The sequence below is a fragment of the Pan paniscus genome, chromosome 11, assembly GCF_029289425.2.
Source record: "Pan paniscus chromosome 11, NHGRI_mPanPan1-v2.0_pri, whole genome shotgun sequence".
Classification (NCBI taxonomy): domain Eukaryota; kingdom Metazoa; phylum Chordata; class Mammalia; order Primates; family Hominidae; genus Pan; species Pan paniscus.
The window spans coordinates 89,547,279-89,572,273 of NC_073260.2; the positions used below are offsets into that span (position 1 = coordinate 89,547,279).

At 44.8% G+C, this 24,995-nt stretch overlaps 1 protein-coding gene across 1 annotated transcript in view; it reads right to left on the reverse strand.

Moving 5' to 3' along the window:
• The window catches only part of SPATA31G1 (SPATA31 subfamily G member 1), a 38,443-nt gene extending 14,303 nt beyond the window's left edge, over positions 1-24,140 (reverse strand). The window contains exon 1 of the mRNA XM_008955209.4: positions 51-24,140. Within this exon, the coding sequence (XP_008953457.2) occupies positions 51-281 (231 nt within the window). The 5' untranslated portion in view covers positions 282-24,140. The remainder of the gene's footprint in view (positions 1-50) is intronic.
• Positions 24,141-24,995: the final 855 nt, after the last annotated feature.

The window sequence follows — 24,995 nt, forward strand, 5'->3', positions numbered from 1 at the left end:
ATGTGGTGTCAGCAGTCATTCATCCAGCTGTACAGTCACAGGTCACCCACCTTGCCTTGCACCATATTCCCAGAGCACCAGGGATGAAGCTGTCGCAACCTCCCAAGCTGCCACCATCTCCGAATCTGCCAAACCACGAATAAGAATAGTGTCACCAGATTTCCTGGACTCTGGAAGCAGCTGCTGCCACAGTGTCTGCAGGCTAGGGCATGGGTCAGTTGGCCCCAGAGAAGCCCCATATCCCCCTTAGCCCCGAGCAGGTCCTCCAGCAGCCATTCCATTTCCCTTAGCCTTCTGGCAGTTTACCCTGAGGTCATCACTGCATCACAGAACAAAGAACTCCCATCCCCCACAGAGGCCTGGGCTTAACAGCCTTCTCCCTGAATTTAGAACCAAAAAAAATTTCCTCCATTAGGCAATTCATGCTTCACACAGTGAAATGTGGGTGATCCCCTTTTGATTGCCCAGTTCAGAATTATGCTTCAGGCATTGTGGTTAAGTACATGGATTCTAGCACCGAACTGCCTTATTCAAATCATAGCTCTGTCATTTTCCTACCTGTGAAAACTCAAACTACTTAATTTTTTCAGTGCCTCATTTTTCTTATCTATAAAATAAAGATATCATTATCTTTATTTTATAGATATTTATTGTTATTATTTTGAGACAGAATCTCACTGTGTCACCCAGGCTGGAGTGCAGTGGTGTGATCACGACTCACTGCAGCCTCAACCTCCTGGGCTCAAGTGCTCCTCCTGCCTCAGCCTCCTGAGTAGCTGGGACCACAGGCATGTGCCACCGTGCCCAGCTAATTTTTATATTTTTTATTTTTGTAGAGACAGGATCTCTTTATATTGCCCAGGCTGGTCTCGACTCCTGAGCTCTAGGGATCCTCCCACCTTGGCCTCCCAAAGTGGTGGGATTATAGGCGTGAACCATCTTGCCTGGCATATTATTCTTAGAGGCAAGGTCTCATTGTATTGCCCCGGCTGGTCTTGACCTCCTGAGCTCAAGAGAGCCTCCCATCTAGCCTCCGAGTAGCTGGGATTACAGGCATGGGCCACTCTACCCAGCACAATAATATTATTACTTACTACACAGGGTTGTTTTGAGGATGTAAAAAGTAAAGTAGAGGTTCCTCTTCAAAGACTTTCCTCTCCGTCTAATTAGGAATAAATAGTAACATCTCTTAGAAGCAAAATTTATTCAAAGACCTCTGTTAACGTTCTTAAATATCTGCTAGCCGTAATAAATCAATTTACCTTATGTTCTTAGCTTCCACAATTTAGCCTAAATATTTGCCCTGGCATGCTTATATTGGTCCAAGCAAGCATTAGGTCATAGCCTGTTCCTCTTCCTTATTTGAAGGTGTTTTTACCTTTCTCAGCATTCCACAAGTTAACTTCCTCCTTCCTTTGTTCTCTGCCTTTGCCTCTTTTAAAAAGTTATAAGTTGTTAGCCAATCAGGACAAATACAGAAAGTGAGGTCCCGTTCCAGCCAATGGAAACCGGACACAGCAGTAGGGTGGATGCGTCAGGCTATAAATGACCCTGCCTCCTTTGTTCGCTGTACTCTTCATGGCAAAACTGGTGAGTGTACCGTTTCTACAGAAAGTAAAAATAGCCTTGCTGAGGAAATTAAATTTATGTTCAACTGCTATTTCTTCACGGCACTGGGGAACAAGCATTTCTAACAAGGATTAAATGAATAAATGTATATGCTTAGAATAATGTATGCTGTATTAAATTTCTATTTAAGGTTTCTAATTATAAGCTTCATTCTGTCTTTAATGGTTGGGGTCTATCCCCTCTTTTTTATGCTCGTGTCAGCTGTGAACTGTGAAGCATTCATGTTAAGGATGACAAATAAATGTGCTTTGCCATCCTCATTTCCTCCATTTCCCCCTAAAACCACCACTTTGTTCCATGTCGGCCCTTCCTTTCAGGGCCACACTTCAATCCCTGTCCTCATTAAAAGCTGATTTGTTCTGGTGGAAAGTGTGCTGAGCTGAAAGTGAGGAGACTTGGGTTCTCTAGCTCCATCACTGATCCACCACATGATCTTGAGAAACCAAAGAGAGGTTTCTCCATTGGTACCATGAGTTGGACTAGATTGATTGATTGATTCATGTAACATTTGTTGAATGCCTGTTATGGACCAGGTATTGTGCTCAGTCTTTAAACTGCAGAAGTAAGATAGAGTCTTTGCACTAAACTAGGTCCCATTTCATTGGGGGATCAGTGAAGTAACAGGTAATGAAAATAGAGATGTGCACAGAGTTTTATGGGGCCAGAGAACAGATACCCACCAGTCTGAAGAAGGAGGTTGATGGTGAGGGGTGCTTCCCAGAGGAGATGATTAATGCTTGATTTGAGGAACCAAGAAAGTGAGGATGTAGTGAAGGGAGTGAGAGAAGGACAATCCAGGCAGTAGGAACAGCCTATGTAAATGTGCTAGGGCAGAGAAACTATGCCCCATTATGGAAATTGAAGGTATTTCGGTGTGGCTGTAGTTTTGGATGGGGGTTGGGGAAGCGGTAGGAGATGAACCTAGAAAGACAAGATCACAAAGTCCCTGAACACCAGGCTAAGAAGTTGGAACTCTGTCACTTTTCAATGTGAAACCATTGAAAAGTTTTAAACAGGGAAGTGACAAGATGAAGTTTGTGTCTCGGAAATAACATTCTAGTGAGGGTAAAGACACAAAAGGCAAGAGGTTAGGTGAGTCTTGCTTTAGTTAAATAAAAACTAAAGTGAGGCCTGAACCATGTCAGTGATGGTGGGCATGGGGAATATGGATTCAAGTAGAACTCCAGAGATAAAATTGATTAGACTTGTTTACCAATAGGATAGGTTGGGGGAGAGAGGAAATTGAGGGTGACTCCAAGATTTCTGACTTGGGAAACTGGATGTTTGTTGGTGCAATTTCACTGAGATAAGAAACAAAGACCTGGGAACCAAGTTAGGGTGGTTGGGGGGCGGTGATGGGTTCCATTTTAGATATTTGAATTTGAGGTTCTGGTGTCACCTCAAGGTAAAGCTAGGCAAGGGACAGATACATGGATCTGAAGCTTGGGAAAGCAGTCTATGGGGGGGATGTAGATTTGACCTCTAGCAGCATATATGTAGCAGCTGAAACCATTGAAGGGCATAAAGATGACCTACTTATGTGTAACATTTGGCCCAGACAGTGCTTTTTAACTGTGACCAATGGTGGTTTTTTTTGTTTTGTTTTGTTTTTTTGAGACGGAGTCTTGCTCTATTGCCCAGGCTGGAGTGCAGTGGAGCGATCTTGGCTCACTGCAAGCTCCGCCTCCTGGGTTCATGCCATTTTCCTGCCTCAGCCTCCTGAGTAGCTGGGACTACAGGCACCTGCCACCGCACCTGGCTGATTTTTTGTATTTTTAGTAGAGACGGGGTTTCACTGTGTTAGCCAGGATGGTCTCAATCTCCTGACCTGGTGATCTGCCTGCCTCAGCCTCCCAAAGTGCTGTGATTACAGGTGTGAGCCACCGCGCCCTGCAGCCAACGGTGTTTTTTTTAAAAAAACTTTAATGAGTAGCCAATATTGTAAATCAGTAGATTGTACATAATATTTCCAACTTAAAATCTGGCAACACTGGACTTATATTCCCACAAAGTAAAGGCTATTTGGAGCTAAGTAGCAATTGCTCCCTTTGGAATGAACTTGTGCTCTCCAGTTCACTGCAGTTCTCACGCTGTTCTTAGAGTAAATGCCAAGACTGGGTATGGTGACTACTCACACCTGTAATCCCAGCACTTTGGAAGGCCAAGGCAAGAGGATTGCTTGAGACCAGGAGTTCAAGGCTGCAGTGAGCTATGATCATGCCACTGCACTCCAGTCAGGGCAACAGAGTGAAATCATGTCTCTTAAAGAAAAAAAAAAAAAGTTTAATGCCAAGACTAAGGGCTCGTTGCTGTTGATCATTGTGCCTATGATTTTGTTTTCTTCCACTTGTTTATTTTTACTAATTTATATTATCTGCGTGGTATTTGAATTTGCAACCACTAGTTGAAGAAGGTAAATTGAGTCCTGATGGAAGACAGAGAAGGTAATACTCAACACTTATTCTGTGCTTGTTTATTTACATTACGGCAAGATAATTTACCAGTTTCTGTCTCCTACTCCTTGCCAGATGGGATGACTAGTAGGATAAAAAGATAACTTGGCTTAATTTTCTTCCAGGAATACTGGATTTCTTGTCTCATGTGATTGCTTGTTTGTTTTTTTGGGACAGGGTCTCGCTTTGTCACCCAGGCTGGAATGCAGTGGCATGATCTCAGCTCACTGCACACTTGACCTCCCAGGCTCAAGTGATTCTCCCATCTCAGCCTCCCAAGTAGCTGGGACTGCAGGCACACAAACACCACACCTGGCTAATTTTTGTATTTTTTTGTAGAGACAGTGTTTTGCAATGTTGCCCAGGCTGGTCTCGAACTCCTGGGCTTAATCGATCCACCTGCCTTGGCCTCCCAGTGTTGAGATTACAAGCATGAGCCACCACACCTGTCCTGTCTCATGGGATTGTTAGTGGATTTGTGTTTCCAAACCAAAAAAAAAAAAAAACCACCCAGCTAAATTAAATTCCCCTCCACACAGAATCTGGATAAAGTTGTAGAACAGTGGGGCAATCTCAGCTCATTGCAAACTTCACCCACCGGGTTCAAGCGATTCTCCTGCTTCAGCCTCCCAAGTATCTGGGATTACAGGTGCCTGCCAACATGCCTGGCTAATTTTTGTATTTTTATTAGAGATGGCATTTCACCATGTTGTCCAGGCTGGTCTCGAACTTCTGACCTCAGGTGATCCGCCCACCTCAGCCTCCCAAAGTGCTGGGATTACAGGCGTGAGGACACCATGCCTGGCCATGACTTCTGATAGGGAGTGCTGATTTAATGGCCTTGGAACTAAGCATCTAGCACTCTGTCTTGGGAGCTGCAGAGATCTGGTGTGCATACTTGGCAGAGATGCTATGAATCTGCCTGCCTTTGAATGGACCATATGGATTTAGACAATGGTCATCCCAGGAGCAACCATGACAGACTGAAGACCAGAGTCTCTTTTCTCTCTCTCTCTCTCTCTCTCTTTCTTTCTTTTATTTTTGTATTTTTTAGAAATGGGGTCTTTCTATGTTGCCCAGGCTGGTCTCCAACTCCTGGGCTCAAGTGATCCTCCCGCCTCAGCCTCCCAAAGTTCAGGGATTACAGGCCTGAGCCACTACACCTGGCCCAGAGGCTCTTTTCTAAGTTTTGTTTTGTTCTTTTTTTTTGTCAGTGTACAACATGCTAAAGAGGGAAATGGGCCCCAATAAATGGTTGATGTTGGTTGTCTTTCCACCCTAGTAAATGGGGTTTTGAGCCAGAGTTAATTTAGAAAAATTAAATAATGTGTTTTTTTTTTTTTTTTTTTTTTTTTTTTGCTCCTCAGTGATTGGAACACATTTATACTCTAACATTTATTATCTCATTTAATCTTTTTTCTTCTTTCTTTCTTTCTTTTTTTTTTTTTTTTTTCTGGCTTAAACAACAAGCATTTATTTCTCATAATTCTGGAGGCTGGGAAGTCCAAGATCACGGCCTCCTCAACTTCTTTTCCCCTCCACCCCCAGCAGCCAGCAGGTCTCAGAGGAACCAGAAGACATCAGATGGTAACTTTTTATCATTAAAAACCATTGCATCCGATCTGCTTCTGTCCTGCTACTGTGGGTGGTGCCCCTCTGGAGACCTCCCTTGACTCTCCCAGGCCGGGATGAGTGCCCTTATCACTGCTTCCCCAACCCCCACACAGCGCTTTCCACACTACGTTGTAACTTGTGGCTTAAATATGTCCTTTCAGACGGCAGGAACCTGGTACCCAGTTTACTGCTCTAACGTCAGCAACTGGCGCTTAGTATCTGGTTAGGACTCAGCAGTGAATGAACAAACTGTGAGCGTGGTTTTGGAGAGGCCCAGCCCAGTCTGCTCAGGGACGGAGCCTATCTTGGGGCAGGGCCGTCAGTGGGCGCTCTCAGGCTTCCTAGCAGCGGCCTCCCCGGGTATCTCCTCAGGAGGCTGAAGGCGCCTTCTTAGCTTCCTCGATATGAGAGCTGGGCATTTAAGCTCACAACCGAGATTCGGGCGGAGCGCCAAAGAGGCATTTCCGCTGCAGGACCCGCCCCACCTCCCGGGCTTTCAGGCTTGTGGGACCCGCGCCGCATCTCCAGCGTCCTGGTGGAGCATCGACGCGCAGCCACAGCCTCCATCGGAACTCGCGGGTTCTTCCTCGCCACCCTCCCCTCTGCCTTTCCCTTCTGCTATTCCTCTCTCCTGTTCCGCCCTCTCCGTAGGGATGTAGTGTTAAGGGCCCGGCAGCAACCCAGCTCCAGTTGCCACCTGGACTTGGACCGGTCTCATCGAGTGTCTGAGAGGCCCAGCGTCCTGGCGGTGGCAGGACTGGTCAGTACAGTGAGATCTCACGGAGCCGCCCTTCCGTGAGGGGCTTGTGGGGCCGACGTCCGCTGGAGGGCTAATGCCCACGGTCCTGGGGGAATTGTTTCCCAGGGGATGAGGGAGTTGTGAGGCCGCAGTGCCCCTGGTGGGCCGGTGGGAATGGGAAGTAGGAGCCCCGAAAAGTCCCATGGGTCAGAGTGTCAGCGGCCAGAGGTGAGATCGAATCCCGAGGGGCAGAAGCTGAACCTGCCCTGCCGGCCCAGGATGGCATCTCGGAGGCCGAGCCATGGTGAGGCTTCTGGCAGACAGGAGAGACTGCAGGCTTCTAGAAGGCAGGAGCCTCTACAGCAGCTGCCTTCACATCTAGGTATTGGCACATGACTGCGTTTTGTGAGGGGCTCCTGTATGTCAGGTCCTGTGTTTGATAGGAACTCTAGCTATGTCCTGATAGAGGTGATAGGAAATCTTGTTTGTTTTAAAGTTTTCTCTGTTATTATGATATTATATAGTGAATTTGGAAGATGTGGAAAGGTAGAAGGAAGAATTTCATCAACCTCAAGTTTCTATATTTGCTGTTTCTATAGCAATTTGATGTATTTATTTCCAGACCTTGTTACTCTTTTTTTTTTTTTTTTTTTTTAAGACGGAGTCTCTCTCTATTGCCCAGGATGGAGTGCAATGGTGCAATCTCGGCTCACTGCAACCTCCGCCTCCCGCGTTCAAGTGATTCTCCTGCTGCGGCCTCCCTAATAGCTGGGCGCGCCATCACGCCTGGCTAGTTTTTTTGTATTTTTAGTAGAGATGGGGTTTCACCATATTGGCCAGGCTCGTCTCGAACTCCTGACCTTATGATCTGCCCGCCTCAGCCTCCCAAAGTGTTGGGATTACAGACTTGAACCACTGTGCCCGGAATTTGTTACTCATATTTTTATATTGTTTAAATCATATGTAGTGTTTATTTTATTTTATTTTATTTTTGAGACAGAGTCTCGCTCTGTCGCCCAGGCTGGAGTGCAGTGGCGCGATCTTGGCTCACTGCAACCTCCGTCACCAGGGTTCAAGCGATTCTCCTGCTTCACCCTCCCAAGTAGCTGGGATTACAGGCACCCACCACCGTGCATGGCTAATTTTTTTTTTTTTTTTTTTTTTTTTTGCTGCTGTGCAGTAGCACGATCTCAGCTTACTGCAACCTCCGCCTCCCTGGTTCAAGCGATTCTCCTGCCTCAGCCTCCTGAGTAGCTGGGATTACAGGCGTGCGTCACCACACCTGGCTAATTTTTGTATTTTTAGTAGAGACGGGGTTTCATCATGTTGGTCAGGCTGGTCTTGAACTCCTGACCTCATGATCTGCCCGCCTCGGCCTCCCAAAGTGCTGGGATTACAGGCATGAGCCACCGTGCCTGGCAACACCTGGCTAATTTCTGTATTTTTAGTAGAGACGAGGTTTCAGCATCTTGGCCAGGCTGGTCTCAAACTCTTGAGCTCGTGATCCACCTGCCTCGGCCTCCCAAAGTGTTGGGAGGCCAGCCCGTAGTGTTTTTTAAAGGTAGGAAAGCAGTTAACATTTTATTATAAACCTTTTCTACACTCTGTAAACTTCTTAAACTTTTTTTTTTTTTTTTTTTTGAGGCAGAGTCTTGCTCTGTTGCCCAGGGCGGAGTGCAATGGCTCAATTCTGGCTCACTGCAACCTTCGCCTCCCAGGTTCAAGCAATTCTCCTGCCTCAGCCTCCTGAGTAGCTGGTATTACAGGCATGCACCACCAAGCCTGGATAATTTGTTTGTTTGTTTGTTTTGTTTTTTAGATGGAGTCTTGCTCTTGTCACCCAGGCTGGAGTGCAGTGGCATGATCTCAGCTCACTGCAACCTCTGCCTCCTGGGTTCAAGCAACTTTCCTGTCTCTGCCTCCCAAGTAGCTGGGATTACAGGTGTCCGCCACAATGCCCGGCTAATTTTTGTATTTTTAGTAGAGACGGGGTTTTGCCATATTGTGCAGGCTGGTCTCGAACTCCTGACCTCAGGTGATCCAACTGCTTTGGCCTCCCAAAGTGCTGGGATTACAGGCTTGAGTCACCGCACCCAGCCTAATTTTTATATTTTTAGTAGAGACGGGGTTTTCCATGTTAGCCAGGCTGGTCTCAAACTCCTGGGCTCAAGCAATCAGCACACCTCGGCCTCCCTAAGTGCTGGGATTACACGTGTGAGCCACTGGCACCTGGCCTAAACATCATTTTTAATGACTATGATATTTTTCCAAAGTGGATATACTGTAATAATTAACCATTCTATTTTTTTTACTTTTAGATGGTTTCCAATTTTTGATACTGTAAGACTTGCTTAATATCTATACATAATTATATTTTGCTTATGAGCATTTTTTAAAAACCTATAAAACTTGTCATGAATTTCAGATTATTTCCTAACCCTGAATTCCACACTTGGATCACTGTGCTTCTGTCTCTCCTTAGGTGAATTAGCCACTTTTATAGTTAATTATTTCAGCATTGACTTCTCATATGAGCTTCAATCTCATAAATCCAGTTGCTTGATAAGCATCTCCAAGCTTGATTTGCCATAAGTACTCAGACCTAACATCTTCATTATTTAGGGCATTATCATCTGTCCCAATGTGGTCTTCCTGTTGTATTCCCCAAATCAATTAATATCACCTAGTCACCCAAGCAAGAAACACAGGAGCCATTCTATGCTGCTTCCCCTTCATCCTTCCCAAAAGTAGTCACCAGCTTTTGCTAATTTTAGCTGCAGTTTCTCAAATCTGCCTCTCCTCCCACCCTTACAGACACTCTGGTAGTTCAGACGCTCATCATTTCTCCTGTAACCTGTGCAGCAGTTGATCTGTAGCTGATCCTAGCTGATCTCTGTTCCTCCAGCTTTGCCCATCTTAAATCCTTTTCCCTCACTACTAACAAAGCAGTCTACATAAAACAAAACTGATCATGTTATTCCCCTCCTTAAAGTCCTTGAGTGAGGCCATACTTCCTACGTATGGTATACAAAGCCCTCTATCTCCTGATATGCTACTTCTTCAGCTTCTCTTGCTCTTTCCTGCTCTGCATTTATTACTCTAGTAACAGAGGACACTTGAAGTTTTCCCTGAGTCCCCCATGCTGTTCAGTGTGTCCATGTCTTTGCTTATGATTTTGATTTCTTGGTATGGAATGCCCTACCACTTTTTTCCACCTAATTCTTTTTTTTCCTTCATATCCTGATCGCATTATATCTTGACTAATTATTTTTATTTTTATTTTTTTTGAGATGGAGTCTCACTCTGTTGCCTGGCCTGGAGTGCAGTGGTGCGATCACTGCAAGCTCCGCCTCCCGGGTTCACACCATTCTCCTGACTCAGTCTCCCAAGTAGCTGGGACGACAGGCGCCCATCACCACGCCCGGCTAATTTTTTTTTGTATTTTTAATAGAGACGGGGTTTCACCATGTTAGCCAGGCTGGTCTCGATCTCCTGACCTCGTGATCCGCCCACCTCAGCCTCCCAAAGTGCTGGGATTACAGGTGTGAGCCACCGCACCCGGCCTATCTTGACTAATTCTTAATTGTCCTTCTAGCCCAACTCAAGCATCATATCCTCAGGGAACTTACCCTGAAGGTCCAGGTTGACCTAAATGTCCCTTCTTTCTGCTTTACATACTGCTTATCTCTGCCTTTCAGTTAAAACACTTTAAACGTATTTACTTCATATACTATTTTTTATAATTTTAATATCTGCAGTCTGTGTATGTCTTACATTTCAGTTTGTAGTCTCTCTTGACTCTGCTCATGGTTGTCTGTTTCCTTGTATGTTTGATATTTTATTAGGAATTCATATTTGGTTAAACTTCAACTTTGGGAATCCTGAGAGGTCTGGGTTGAGATGATTTGTCTTGGTTTCTTCTGTGTGCTAGGGAACACTATCTTTTATTTATTTATTTATTTATTTTTTTATATTTTTATTTTTGGAGACAGAGTCTCCCTCTGTCTCCCAGGCTAGAGTGCGGTGGTGCTATCTCGGCTCACTGCAGCCTCTGCCTCCTGAGTTCAAGCAATTCTCCTGCCTCAGCCTCCTGAGTTGCTGGGATTACAGGTGCCTGCCACCACATCCAGCTAATTTTTGTATTTTTAGTAGAGACAGCGTTTCACTCTGTTGCCCAAGCTGGTCTCGAATTCCTGACCTCAAGTGATCTGCCCACCTCGGCCTCCCGAAGTATAGGGATTACAGGCGTGGGCCACTGTGCCCAGCTGGGAACACTATCAACCTAGGACTGTATTTCTACTTATTTCTTGAATTGGGGTTTATCAGACTCTGAGTATGGTGTACATTCAAATGCTGGAACTGCATGAGACTAGGGCTATGATTATAAATGATTAGGGAAAATGATTAATGTTATTAGTCCTTTCCACCCCATTTTGCCATTTTTGTCTATTTCTCAAATGTTTCTCTCCTCCCTATTCTTACTATTACCAGGGACAGACTGGTTTTCTTGTTGGTTCACGTTACCAGTATGCAGATTTTTCTCTTCACCTCATCAACAGGTGATATAGCCCATTTGGGTGCCTGGCTTTAAGTACAGTTCTTAGATTCAGCTCCTCTACTTTGTCAAGTCTAAATACTATTCCTCAGTGATGCTGATAACCAGCAAAGTTTTAGTTTCTATGTTGGGCATATTTTTGGGGCAGCCCTGTAAGGATGTGCTCCATGGTACAATGACTTCATGCGTGCAGGTCTTAAGTGGATCCTAAGATAGGATCTTGGATCCTGAAGATAGTTCAGAATATTTGCAGGAGAGCAGAGTCCCTCACCACCCATTCGTCAATCACCTTCCTTTCTCAGGTGTCTGTGGGTCAAATATTTCCTTTGTAGTTGAGCTAATCTGGAGAGCACTGCTAAAATGTTAGAGTCTAAGTAAGCTCTATACCCAGGGGATAAAATCTTACTGGACAGAGCATACATGTATCTGTTAGAGTGAGATTCTTTGCTCTTTTCAGTAAAGGACTACTGACTCAAAATCAATTGAAGATCACATACAGGAAAACTTCGAGGTTTTTTTTTTTTTCTTCCTCAAATCATGGGAGAGATTTTCAAAGAAGAAAAAATAGAAAATATTTTAATGCACTTTAGAAATACAGGTTTGTCTGCACCATCTGTCAGGTAAAAAAAAAATGAATTTTAGGGAAAGAGCACAGATGTTTATTAATTCAATGTAGAAATTATATTACTGGCTGGGCCAGGTGTGGTGGCTCACACCTGTAATCCCAGCACTTTGGGAGGCCAAGGTGGATGGATCATGAGGTCATGAGTTCAAGACCAGTCTGGACAGGATGGTGAAACCCCATCTCTACTAAAAATACAAAAATTAGCTGGGCGCGGTGGTGGGTGCCTGTAATCCCAGCTAGTCGGGAGGCTGAGTCAGGAGAATTGCTTGAACCTGGGAAGTGGAAGTTGCAGTGAGCCAAGACTGTGCCATTACACTCCAGCCTGAGCGACAGAGCAAGACTCCATCTCAAAAAAAAAAAAAAAAAAATTGTATTATTGGCTGGGAGCAGTGGCTCACACCTATAGTCCCAGCACTCTGAGAGGCTCAGGCAGAGGATTGCTTGAGGCCAGGAGTTTGTTAGCAGCCTGGGCAACATAATGAGACCCTGTATCTACAAAAAAAATTAAAAGATTATCCAGGTGTGGTAGCGTGTGCCTGTAGTTCAGCTACTCAGGGGGCTGAGGTGGGAGGTGACATAGCAAGACCCTGTCAAAGAAAAAAAGAGAGAGGAAGGAAGGAAGGACCATATTAATTTATTTATAATGAATGTCTGCCTTAGTTTATTTAGTGTTGCTATAAGGAATACCTGAGGCTGGGTATTTATAAGGAAAAGAGGTTTATTTGGCTCATGGTTTTGCAGCATCTGCTTCTGGTGAAAGCTTCAGGCTGCTTCCACTGTGGTGGAAGATGAAGTGGAGCTGGCATGTGCAGAGATCACATGGTGAGAGAGGAAGCAACGGGGGAAGTGAGGTGCCAAGCTCTTTTTAATAACCAGCTCTCACTGAACTAATAGAGTAAGTTGTGTTACTTCAAGGATGGCACCAAGCTATTGGTAAAGGATCTGCCTCCATGATCCAAACAGCTCCCATTAAGCCCCACCTCCAACACTGGGGATCAAATTTCAACATGAGGTTTGGGTAAAGGATGTTCCAGTAAAGGACTGCTGACTAAAAATCAATTGAGGATCACAAACAGCGATAGATTTGGATGTTTGGGACAAAGAAGCATACTGCCCCTGGCCTTCCAAATCTCATGTCCTTCCATACAAAATATAATCATTCCATCCCAATAGTCTCCAAAAGTCTTAACTTGTTCTAGCATCAACTTATAAGTCCAAAGTCTCGCCTGAGACTTAAGTCAAGTTCCTTAAAGCTATGAGCCTTTAAAATAAAAATCAAGTTATTTACATACAAGATATAATGGTTGTACAGGCACTGGGTAAACATGTTCCCATTCCAAAAGGGAGAAATTGGCCCAAGAAAGGGGTAACAGGCCCAGGCATAGTGGCTCAACACCTGTAATCCCAACACTTTGGGAGGCTGAGGTGGGAGGATCGCTTGAGGCAAGGAGTTGGAGACACGCCTGGGCAACATAATGAGACAGGTCTCTACAAACATTTTAAAAATTAGCTGGGTGTGGTGGTGTGCGCCTGTAGTCTCAGCTACTTGGGAGGATGAGGTGGGAGGATTGCTTGAGCTCAGGAGTTTGATGATGTAGTAAGCTATAATGGTGCCACTGGACTCCAGCCTGGGAGACAGAATGAACTATGATCGTGCTACTGCACCTATATATATAGGTGTGTGTGTGTAATGGACCTTATGCAAATCCAGAACCCAGCAGAGCAGACATTAAATCTTAAAGTTCCAAAACAATCTCCTTTGACTTCATGATCTGCATCCTAGGCACACTGGTGTGAGGGATGGACCTCAAAGGCCTCAGGCAGCCCCACTCCCATGGCTTTGCTCAGTCCATGTGGCTGTTCTCATGGGTTAGGTTGAATGCCTACAGCTTTTCCAGGCTGAGGTTGCACACTGCCAGTGGCTCTATAATTCTGGGGTCTGGAGGACAATGGCCCTGCTTCCACAGCTCCACTGGGCATTGCTGTAATACAGGTCTCTATGGGGGCTGCAATGTCACATTCCTGATTGTCATTACCTTAGCAGAGGCTCTCTGTGGTAGCTCTGCCCCTTCAGCAGGCTTCTGCCTGGACACCTAGGCTTTCTGATGCATCCTCTGAAATCTAGGTGGAAGCCACCAAGAGTTCTCCACCACTCTTGCATTCTGGGTGCCTGCAGACTTAACAACATGTGATAGCTGATAAGACTTATGGCTTGTGCACTCCAGAGCAGCATCCTGAGTGGCACCTGAGGTTCTTTGAGCTGTGGCTGGAGCCAGAGTGGCTGGGATGTGGGAGCAGCATCTCTAGGCAGCACAGGGCACAGAGCCCTGAGCCTGTCCTCCAAAAACCATTCTGTCCTCCTGGACCTCTTAGCTTGTGATGGGAGAGACTACCTATTTTCTGAAGTGCCTTTGGGGACTTTTCCCCATTGCCTTAACTATCAGCATGATTAACTTTTAGTCATGCTCTCTTGCAAGTCATCTTTCTTGCAAATGGTTGCTCCACAGCACCCTTGGATTCCTCTCCTGAAAATGCTTTTTCCTTTTCTATTACATGGCCAGACTACAAATTTTTCAAATTTTTATATCTGCATCCCTTTTAGTTATAAATTCCACCTTTAGATCTGTGAAAGGTAAATAAATGTCAGACCTCAAAATCACTAATCCAAGGGGAAAGTCAAGCTAGGAACTATGTCAGGAAAACCTGCCTCTCATTTTGTTTGTAAAGAAGATAGCTACAAAGATTTAAAAAAAAAAAAAAAAAAAAAAAAAGCTACATACCTCCCTCACAATTTTCCCACAGCAATTTTTTGTGGGCCTCAAGATCTTTACTCTAAAACAGTTCTGTTGAATTTCACCCGGGCAATGTAAACTGATAGCTTCTTTTCACAGGTGTGGGACAGGAAGTCATCCCTCTGAGACAAATGCATATCTGATTGCTTCCTCAGCCCTATTGTTTATGTAAAAATGCAGATTCACTGAGCCAGACTAAATTGTGTATTCAGTGAAAGGCTGATCAAGGATTCAAAATAATGAAATCTTTTGTTTCTTATCTACCTATGACCTGGAAGCCCCCGCTCCCCCAACTTCAAGTTGTCCTGGCTTTCCAGACTGAACCAATGTACATCTTACACATATTGATTGATGTCTCGTGTCTCCCTAAAATGTATAAAATCAAGCTGTACCCCAACTGCCTTGGGTACATGTCATCAAGTCTTCCTGAGGCTGTGTTATGGGTGTGTCCTTAACTTTGGCAAAATAAACTAGAAAAATTGATTGAGACCTGTCTCAGATATTTTGGGTTCACAGTTTGGTAACCACGAAGGGATTCTGAGTGGAAGTGCCCCTGATCTTTGACAAATCTCCTTTTGGTGCTTGGTACTAGCTTGAGCTATCCTTATGACTCAAACCAATAGAACAATTTGCTGATGCCTGGGAGCTCCCTTCCCTCCAGAGAATCCCTGGTCTCTACCCAAATTTGTTTAAGATCTAATGTTTATTTTGCTGTACAACTTTTCTGGAGTTTTACTTGCTTCCAACAAGGAAGGCAAGTTTTCCTGCTTCCATGCTGATGGTGGGCAGGTAACTCCCTTCTGGAGTTTCAGCTCTCTTCCAAGAGGGAGGGTGAGTTTGAGCTTTTTCCCGCTTCTAGGATGGTAGAGAGCAGTCTTCAGTTTGAGCCCCATTCCTTGGTAAGTAGCTGAATTGGGTTTTTGTCTTGGCTAAAGTTAAGATTAACAACCAGCTAGTCTTAATTTCTCCTTATAATTAGAGTGCTCAGTAATTGTATAAATTGTGCAAACATTTGTTTGTTTTGCTTAACTGTTTTTTGTTTTGTTTTTTTGTTTCTGTTTTTGTTGTTTCTGTCTCACTTTGTGGAGTCCTAATTAGGGAAAAGGGGACAAGCTGGCGAGATCAGGGGAAAGCAAAGAGATAAAGCAGATAAGCTATAATAGGTCTGCCTTTCTTTGTGGCCCAGGACACAAACATTATCTGTGCAGATAATGTACAACTCACACTCTTCCTGCTTATCAGATGGTTCCATTTATCATCAAACACCTTGGCTGACAGAAATGTTGCAAGTTAGCTCCTCTGCAACCTTGTCATTATCAGTACTACATGTAGCACTCTGCAGCCCAAGAACCAGCTTATAAAATCTCCAGCAAGCCTTTGTTTTCTTGCAGTCACTTCCTCTCTTGCTGTTTCTGTTACTGGAAAGGGGTCCCAATCCAAACCCCAAGAGATGGTTATTGGATCTCACGCAAGAAAGAATTCAGGGGGAGTCCATAAAGTGAAAGCAAGTTTATTAGCAAAGTAAAGGAAGAAAGAATGGCTACTCCACAGGCAGAGCAGCCCTGAGGGCTGCTGGTTGCCCATTTTTATGTTTATTTCTTGATTATATGCTAAAAAAGGGGTGGATTATTCATGCCTCCCCTTTTTAGACCATATAGGGTAACTTCTTGATGTTGCCATGGCATTTTTAAACTGCCATGGCCCTGGTGGTAGTATAGCAGTGAGGACGACCAGAGGTCACTCTCGTGTCCATCTTGGTTTTGGTGGGTTTTGGCCAGGTTTGGCTTCTTTACACAACCTGTTTTATCAGCAAGGTCTTTATGACCTGTATCTTGTGCTGACCTCCTATCTCATCCTGTGACTAATGCCTTCATGATCTGGGAATGCAGCCCAGTAGGTCTCAGCTTCATTTTACCCAGCCCCTATTCAAGATGGAGTTGCTCTGATTCACGCACCTCTGATAATTCTGCCCATTGCTTTTTTGAAACATATTTTAATACTTTCTCTAATAAATATGCCTTTCTTTACCTACAACTGTCTTGGTAAATTTTTTGTTTTGTTTTGTTTTTTGAGACAGAGTTTCTGTCACCCAGGCTGGAGTGCAGTGGCATGATCTTCGCTCACTGCAATCTCTGCCTCCTGGGTTCAAGTGATTCTCTTGCCTCAGCCTCCCGAGTAGCTGAAATTACAGGCATGTGCCACCATCCCAACTAATTTTTGTATGTTTAGTAGAGACGGGGTTTCACCATGTTGGCCATGCTGGTCTCAAACTCCTCAAGTGATCCGCTGGCCTCGGCCTCCCAAAGTGCTGGGATGACAGGCATGAGCCACCACGCCCAGCCATGTTGGCCAGGCTGGTCTCAAACTCCTGACCTCAAATGATCTGCCTGCCTAGGCCTCCCTAAGTGCTGGGATGACAGGCATGAGCCACCACGTCCAGCCAAAATTTTTTTTAAAGGAGCTCAATGTTTAAAAGTCAGCTTAATTAAAAGCTAATATTCAAGGTGTGTGTGTGTGTGTGTGTGTGTGTGTGTGTGTGTGTGTGTGTGTATTTAAAAGGCCTTTGTGGTTTTCTTTTCTCTCCTAGGACCTTGTTTTGTTTTTTTCTTTTTTTCTTTCTTTTTTTTTTTGAGAAAAAGGTTTTTTTTTTCTTCTTAGTCAACTGAATTCTGTTTTCTTCATTTACTTCTGCTGTCTCTCCTTTCTCTTGCCACCCTCTGCTTCATGAGGAATCTAAAATAGTTTCTAACCGCCTGAGATTCCTTAAAGAAAACAGAGAAGGTGCCAGACTCCCTTTTGGGAAGAAATCTCTGTTTTTCCTTATGGAACCCCAAGAATGTAAACAGACGAGTTCATCTCAGATCTTAAACTGCTTGCTTTTGTATTGTGTTACCTGATTTTTTTTGACTAAAACAGTTATTACAACAGAGGTTACTCTTGGGTGTTTAAATCAAGGAAGAGTTTGGTTTAGACACTTAGAGAAATGTCTTTGTTAAAAAAAAAAGTGCACTGTAAAAACATCACATGGTCTAGCCTCATAATAATTGTCAGGCCTCTGAGCCCAAGCTAAGCCATCATATCCCCTGTGACCTGCACTATACATCCAGATAGCCTGAAGCACTTGAAGATCCACAAAAGAAGTGAAAATAGCCTTAACTGATGGCACTCCACCATTGTGATTTGTTTCTGCCCCACCCTAACTGATCAATGTACTTTGTAATCTCCCCCACCCTTAAGAAGGTTCTTTGTAATCTCCCCCGCCCTTAAGAAGGTTCTTTGTAATTCTCCCTACCCTTGAGAATGTCGTTTGTGAGATCCACCCCCTGCCTGCAAAACATTGCTCCTAACTCCACTGCCTATCCCAAAACCTATAAGAACTAATGCTAATCCCACCACCCTTTGCTGACTCTTTTTGGACTCAGCCCGCCTGCACCCAGGTGAAATAAACAGCCTTGTTGCTCACACAAAGCCTGTTTGGTGTTCTCTTCACGTGGATGTGACAGACATTTGGTGCTGAAGACCCGGGTCAGAGGGACTCCTTCAGGAGACCAGTCCCCTGTCCTCACCCTCACTCCATGAAGAGATCCACCTATGACCCCGGGTCCTCAGACCAACCAGCCCAAGGAACATCTCACCAATTTCAAATCGGGTAAGCGGTCTTTTCACTCTCTTATCCAGCCTCTCTCGCTACCCTTCAATCTCCCTGTCTTTCTAATTCCAGTTCTTTTTCCTCTCTAGTAGAGACAAAGTAGACACATTTTATCCATGGACCCAAAACTCTGGCACCAGTCATGGACTCAGGAAGACAGCCTTCCCTTGGTGTTTAATCATTGTGGGGACGCCTGCCTGATTATTCACCCACACTCCATTGGTGTCTGGTCACCGCGGGGATGCCTGCCTTGGTCATTCACCCACATTCCCTTGGTGGCAAGTTAGTTGCGGGGATGCCTGCTTTGGCTGCTCACCCACATTGCAGCCTAGGGCTGCTCCCCACCCTCCTTCTCCGTGTCTCTACCTTTCTCTTTAAACTTACCTCCTTCACTATGGGCAACCTTCCGCCCTCCATTCCCCCTTCTTCTCCCTTAGCCTGTGTTCTCAAGAACTTAAAACCTCTTCAACTCACACCTGACCTAAAATTTAATGCCTTATTTTCTTCTGCAATACCACTTGGCCACAATACAAACTCAACAGTAGTTTCAAGTGGCCAGAGAATGGCACTTTTGATATGTCTATCCTACAAGATCTAGATAATTTTTGTTGAAAAATGGGCAAATGGTCTGTGGTGCCTGACGTCCAGGCAATCTTTTATACATTGGTCCCTCCCTAGTCTCTGCTCCCAATGTGACTCATCCCAAATCTTTCTTCTTTCTCTCCTGTCTGTTCCTTCAGTCTCCACCCCAAGCTCTGAGTCCTTTGAATCCTTCTTTTCTACAGACCCATCTGACCTCTCCCCTCCTCCCCAGGCTGCTTCTCGCCAGGCCGAGCCAGGTCCCAACTCTTCCTCAGCCACTGCTCCCCCACCCTATAATCCTTTTATCACTTCCTCTCCTCACACCCGGTCTGCTTTACAGTTTCATTCTGCGACTAGCTCTCCCCTACCTGCCCAACAATTTCCTCTTAGAGAAGTGGCTGGAGCTGAAGGCATAGTCTGGGTACATGCGCCTTTTTCTGTATCAGACTTTTCCCAAATCAGCCAGTGTTTAGCCTCTTTCTCATCAGACCCCACTAAATATATACAGGAATTCCGATATCTAACTCTGTCCTGCAAGTTAACCTGGAGTGACTTAAATGTCATCCTGACTTCTACCCTCTCCCCAGATGAACGGGAAAGAGTTTTTTCTCTAGCCCAGTCTCATGCTGACAACCGCCGGCTTCATGAGCCAGGCCTCCAGGAAGGCATCAGAGCAGTTCCCCGAGAGGACCCCCAAAGGAACTATCAGGCAGATTCCCCAGGTATAGCTAGGCGAGATTACATGATTTCCTACCTAGTTGAAGGGCTTAAAAAGGCATCTTACAAAGCTTTTAATTATGACAAAATTAAAAAACTACCCAAGGTAAAGGCAAAAACCCAGCCCAGTTCATGGCCCGCTTAGCAGCAACACTTAGATGCTTTACTGCCCTAGACCCAGAGGGGCTGGAAGGCCGTCTTATTCTCAATATGCATTTTATTACCCAGTCCGCTCCCGACATTAGAAAAAGCTCCAAAAATGAGCTTCCAGTCCTCAAACCCCACAACAGGACTTAATTAACCTCACCTTCAAGGTGTACAATAATAAAGAGTTGCAATTACTTGCCTCTGCTGTGTGAGAAACCCCAGCCATATCTCCAGCACACAAAAACTTCAAAACGCCTAAGCCACAGCAGTCAGGCATTCCTTCAGGACTTCCTCCCCCAGTATCTTGCTTCAAGTGCCGGAAATCTGGCCACTAGGCCAAGGGATGCCCACAGCCCGGGACTCCTCCTAAGCCGTGTCCCATCTGTGCGGGACCCCACTGGAAACTGGACTGTCCAACTGGCCCAAGGCTCTGACTGACTCCTTCCCAGATCTTCTCGGCTCAGTGGCTGAAGACTGACGTTGCCTGATCGCCTCAGAAGCCTCCTGGACCATCACAGACGCTTTGGGTAACTCTTACAGTGGAGGGTAAGTCCATCCCCTTCTTAATCAATACGAAGGCTACCCACTTCACATTACCTTCTTTTCAAGGGCCTGTTTCCCTTGCCTCCATAACCGTTGTAGGTATTGATGGCCAGGCTGCTAAACCTCTTGAAACTCCCCAACTCTGGTGCCAACTTGGACAACATTCTTTAATGCACTCCTTTTTAGTTATCCCCACCTGCCCAGCTCCCTTATTAGGTCGAGACATTTTAACTAAATTATCTGCTTCCCTGACTATTCCTGGGCTACAGCCACACCTCATTGCTGCCTTTCCCCCCAGTTCAAAGCCTCCTTCACATCCTCTCTTTGTGTCTCCCCACCTTAATCAACAAGTATAGGACACCTCTACTCCCTCCTTGGTGATGGATGACGTACCCCTTACCATCCCATTAAAACCTGATCACCCTTACGCCGCTCAACACCAGTATCCCATCCCACAGCAGGCTTTCAAAGCATTAAAGCCTGTTATCACTTGCCTGTTACAGCATGGCCTTTTAAAGCCTATAAACACTCCTTACAATTTCCCCATTTTACCTGTCCAAAAACTGGACAAGTCTTACAGGTTAGTTCAGGATCTGTGCCTTATCAACCAAATTGTCTTGCCTATCTACCCCGTGGTGCCAAACCCATAGACTCTCCTATCCTCAGTACCTCCCTCCACAACCCATTCTTTTCTAGATAAACCTAGCTGACCCCATAAATCCTAAATTCTTTCCCCACTCCCCTTTCCATTTCTTAAAAAACAGCCCTAAAAGCTGCTCCCACACTAGCTCTCCCTAACTCATCCCAGCCTTTTTCATTACACATAGCTGAAGTGCAGGGCTGTGCAGTCAAAATTCTTACACAAGGACTGGGACCGTGCCCTGTGGCCTTTTAATCCAAACAACTTGACCTTACTGTTTTAGCCTAGCCCTCATGTCTGTGTGCGGCAGCTGCCACTGCCTTAATACTTTTTAGAGGCCCTCAAAATCACAAACTATGCTCAACTCACTCTCTACAGTTCTCATAACTTCCAAAATCTATTTTCTTCATCATACCTGATGCATATACTTTCTGCCCCCCTCCACTACCTCTCAGCAAGTCAAACTCATTGCCTTAACTCAAGCCCTCACCCTTGGAAAGGGACTACGTGTCAATATTTATACTGACTCTAAATATGCCTTCCATATCCTGCACCACCATGCTGTTATATGGGCTGAAAGAGGTTTCCTCACTACGCAAGGGTCCTCCATCATTAATGCCACTTTAATAAAAACTCTTCTCAAGGCCACTTTACTTCCAAAGGAAGCTGGATTCATTCACTGCAAGGGCCATCAAAAGGCGTCAGATCCCATCGCTCAGGGCAACACTTATGCTGATAAGGTAGCTAAAAAAGCAGCTAGCATTCCAACTTCTGTCCCTCATGGCCAGTTTTTCTCCTTCTCATTGGTCACTCCCACCGACTCCCCCACTGAAACTTCCACCTATCAATCTCTTCCCACACAAGGCAAATGGTTCTTAGACCAAGGAAAATATCTCCTTCCAGCCTCACAGGCCCATTCTATTCTGTCATCATGTCATAGCCTCTTCCATGTAGGTTACAAGCCGCTAGCCAACCTCTTAGAACCTCTCATTTCCTTTCCATCATGAAAATCTGTCCTCAAGGAAATCACTTCTCAGTGTTCCATCTGCTATTCTACTCCTCCTCAGGGATTGTTCAGGCCCCCTCCCTTCCCTACACATCAAGCTTGGGGATTTGCCTCTGCCAAGGACTGGCAAATTTACTCACATGCTCCGAGTCAGAAAACTAAAATACCTCTTGGTCTAGGTAGACACTTTCACTGGATGGGTAGAGGCCTTTCCCACAGGGTCTGAGAAGGCCACCGTGGTCATTTCTTCCCTTCTGTCAGACAATTCCTTGGTTTGGCCTTCCCACCTCTATACAGTCTGATAATGGACCGGCCTTTACTAGTCAAATCACCCAAGCAGTTTCTCAGGCTCTTGGTATTCAGTGAAACCTTCATACCCCTTACCATCCTCAATCTTCAGGAAAGGTAGAACAGACTAATGGTCTTTTAAAAACACACCTCACCAAGCTCAGCCTCCAACTTAAAAAGGAGGACTCTCTGAAGGATAGAGCCCAAAAACTCACCAACCAAGCAAGTAATTGCACTGAACCCCCTTGAGCACTCTCTAATTGGATGTCCAGGGTCCTCCCAATTCTTAGTCATTTAATGCCTGTTTTTCTCCTTCTCTTAATTCGGACCTTGTGTCTTCCATTTAGTTTCTCAATTCATACAAAACCACATCCAGGCCATCACCAGTCATTCTATATGACAAATGCTATTTTTAACAACCCCACAATATCACCCCTTAACACAAAATCTTCCTTTAGCTTAATCTCTCCCACTCTAGGTTCCCACACCACCCCTAATCCCACTCAAACCAGCCCTGAGAAACATCACCCATTATCTCTCCATACCACCCCCCCAAAATCTTTGCTGCCCCAACACTTCAACACTATCTTATGTTATTTTTCTTATTAATATAAGAAGACAGGAATGTCAGGCCTCTGAGCCCAAGCTAAGCCATCATATCCCCTGTGACCTGCACGTATACATCCAGATGGCCTGAAGCAATTGAAGATCCACAAAAGAAGTGAAAATAGCCTTAATTGATGACACTCCACCATTGTGATTTGTTTCTGCCCCACCCTAACTGATCAATGTACTTTGTAATCTCCCTCACCCTTAAGAAGGCTCTTTATAATTCTCCCCACCCTTGAGAATATACTTTATGAGATCCATCCCCTGCCCACAAAACATTGCTCCTGACTCCACTGCCTATCCCCAAACCTATAAGAACTAATGATAATCCCACCACCCTTTGCTGACTCCTTTTTCAGACTCAGCCCGCCTGCACCCAGGTGAAATAAACAGCCTTGTTGCTCACACAAAGCTTATTTGGTGGTCCCTTCACACAGACGGACGTGTGTGACAAAGACCATGTGTGATCCAGTTGTTCCGGTACACTAGGGCAAGAACCCCTGGGGATACAGAAAGCCCTCTGTCCTTGTGATAAGGCTGAGGGTCTAATTGAGCTGATTAACACAAGTCAGCCTGCGGACAGCTAAGCTGAAAGAGCACGCTGTAACACATGCCCACTGGGGCTTCGGGAGCTGTAAACACTCAACCCTAGACACTGCCGTAGGGTTGGAGCCCATGTTCCCCCTGGGGGTTTGAGCATGGGGGCACTGAAGAAGTGAGCCACACCCCCATTGCACACCCTGCAAGGGGGATAAGGGAAAAGTCCTCCCATTTCATTACCACTTGGCTAGCCCTGTGATTATTAAATTCTTTCTTTGCTGCCAAAAAAAAAAAAAAAAGAAAGGAATTTGGAAGTCTAAAATAGGAAAAAAGAGGTTTTATGAATCTATAAGATCTACTTCTACCTGCGTGTCTAATACATCTACATATTTATGTGTCATGTATATGATGTTTCATTACTAAAAATATATAAAAGAGCTTTAATTAATTGGCTTAAAGAAAAAAGCACTTAATCAAATACTTTATTAGAAAATTGAGACTTTAAACCAAGTGCTTTTTCAAGTTCAAGTGACTTAAGTAAATCTTTTTTTTTTTTTTTTTTGAGACGGAGTCTCACTCTGTCCCCCAGGCTGGAGTGCAGTGGCACCATCTCGGCTCACTGCAAGCTCCGCCTCCCGGGTTTACTTATGCCCTTCTTCTGCCTCAGCCTCCCGAGTAGCTGGGACTACAGATGCCCGCCACCACACCAGGCTAATTTTTTGTATTTTTAGTAGAGACAGGGTTTCACTGTGTTAGCCACGATGGTCTCGATCTCCTGACCTCATGATCCGCCTGCCTTGGCCTCCCAAAGTGCTGGGATTACAGGCGTGAGCCACCACACCCAGCCTCAGCTTAAGTAAATCTTTAATAAATAAGCTGGTTTTAAAAATACTGGTGAAGTAGAATTAGAAATGGCTTCAGAATTGATCTCTGCTAGATGTCAACATTTGGCATGAAGGTTGTAAAGCTATGAATGTAGCCCAAAAGAGAATTGTTTATGTAAAATTTGATATATAAGGCATTTAATATTGTTTAGTTAATGAAAACAGCTAAATCCTGAATTTTTGGTAAACAAAACACCATTTATCTAATCTTAAGTTTCTTACCTAGGAAAATCTGAAATTCACAGATTATAAAAATGGTTAACCATATGAAAAAAAGGTCAACATCACTGATCATTAGAGAAACGCAAATCAAAACCACAATGAGGCCAGGAGCAGTGTCTCGTGCCTGTAATCCCAGTACCTTGGGGGCCAATGTGGATGGATCACTGGAGGTCAGAAATTCGGGACCAGCCTGGCCAACATGGTGAAACCTTGTCTCTACCAAAAATACAAAAATTAGCTGGGCATGGTAGCACATGCCTGAAATCCCAGCTACTCAGGAGGCTGAGGCAGGAGAATTGCTTGAACCCAGTAGGTGTAGGTTGCTGTGAGTCAAGATCGTGTCACTGCACTCCAGCCTGGGCAACAAAGCAAGACTCTGCCTCAAAACAAACAAAACCCCCAGAAAACCCACAGTGAGATACCATCTCATGCCAGTCAGAATAGCGATTACTAAAAAGTCCAGAAAAAACAGATGCTGTCAAGGTTGCAGAGAAAAAGGAACACTTTTACACTGTTGGTGGGAGTGTAAATTGTGGAAGACAGTGTGGCAATTCCTCAAAGATCTAGAGGCAGGAATACCATTTGACCCAGCAATCCCATTACTGGGTAAATACCCAAAGAAATATAAATCATTCTGTTATAAAGATACGTGCATGTGTATGTTCATTGCAGCACTACTCGCAATACCAAAGACATGGAATCAACCCAAATGCCCATAAATGATAGACTGGATAAAGAAAACATGGTACATACACACCATG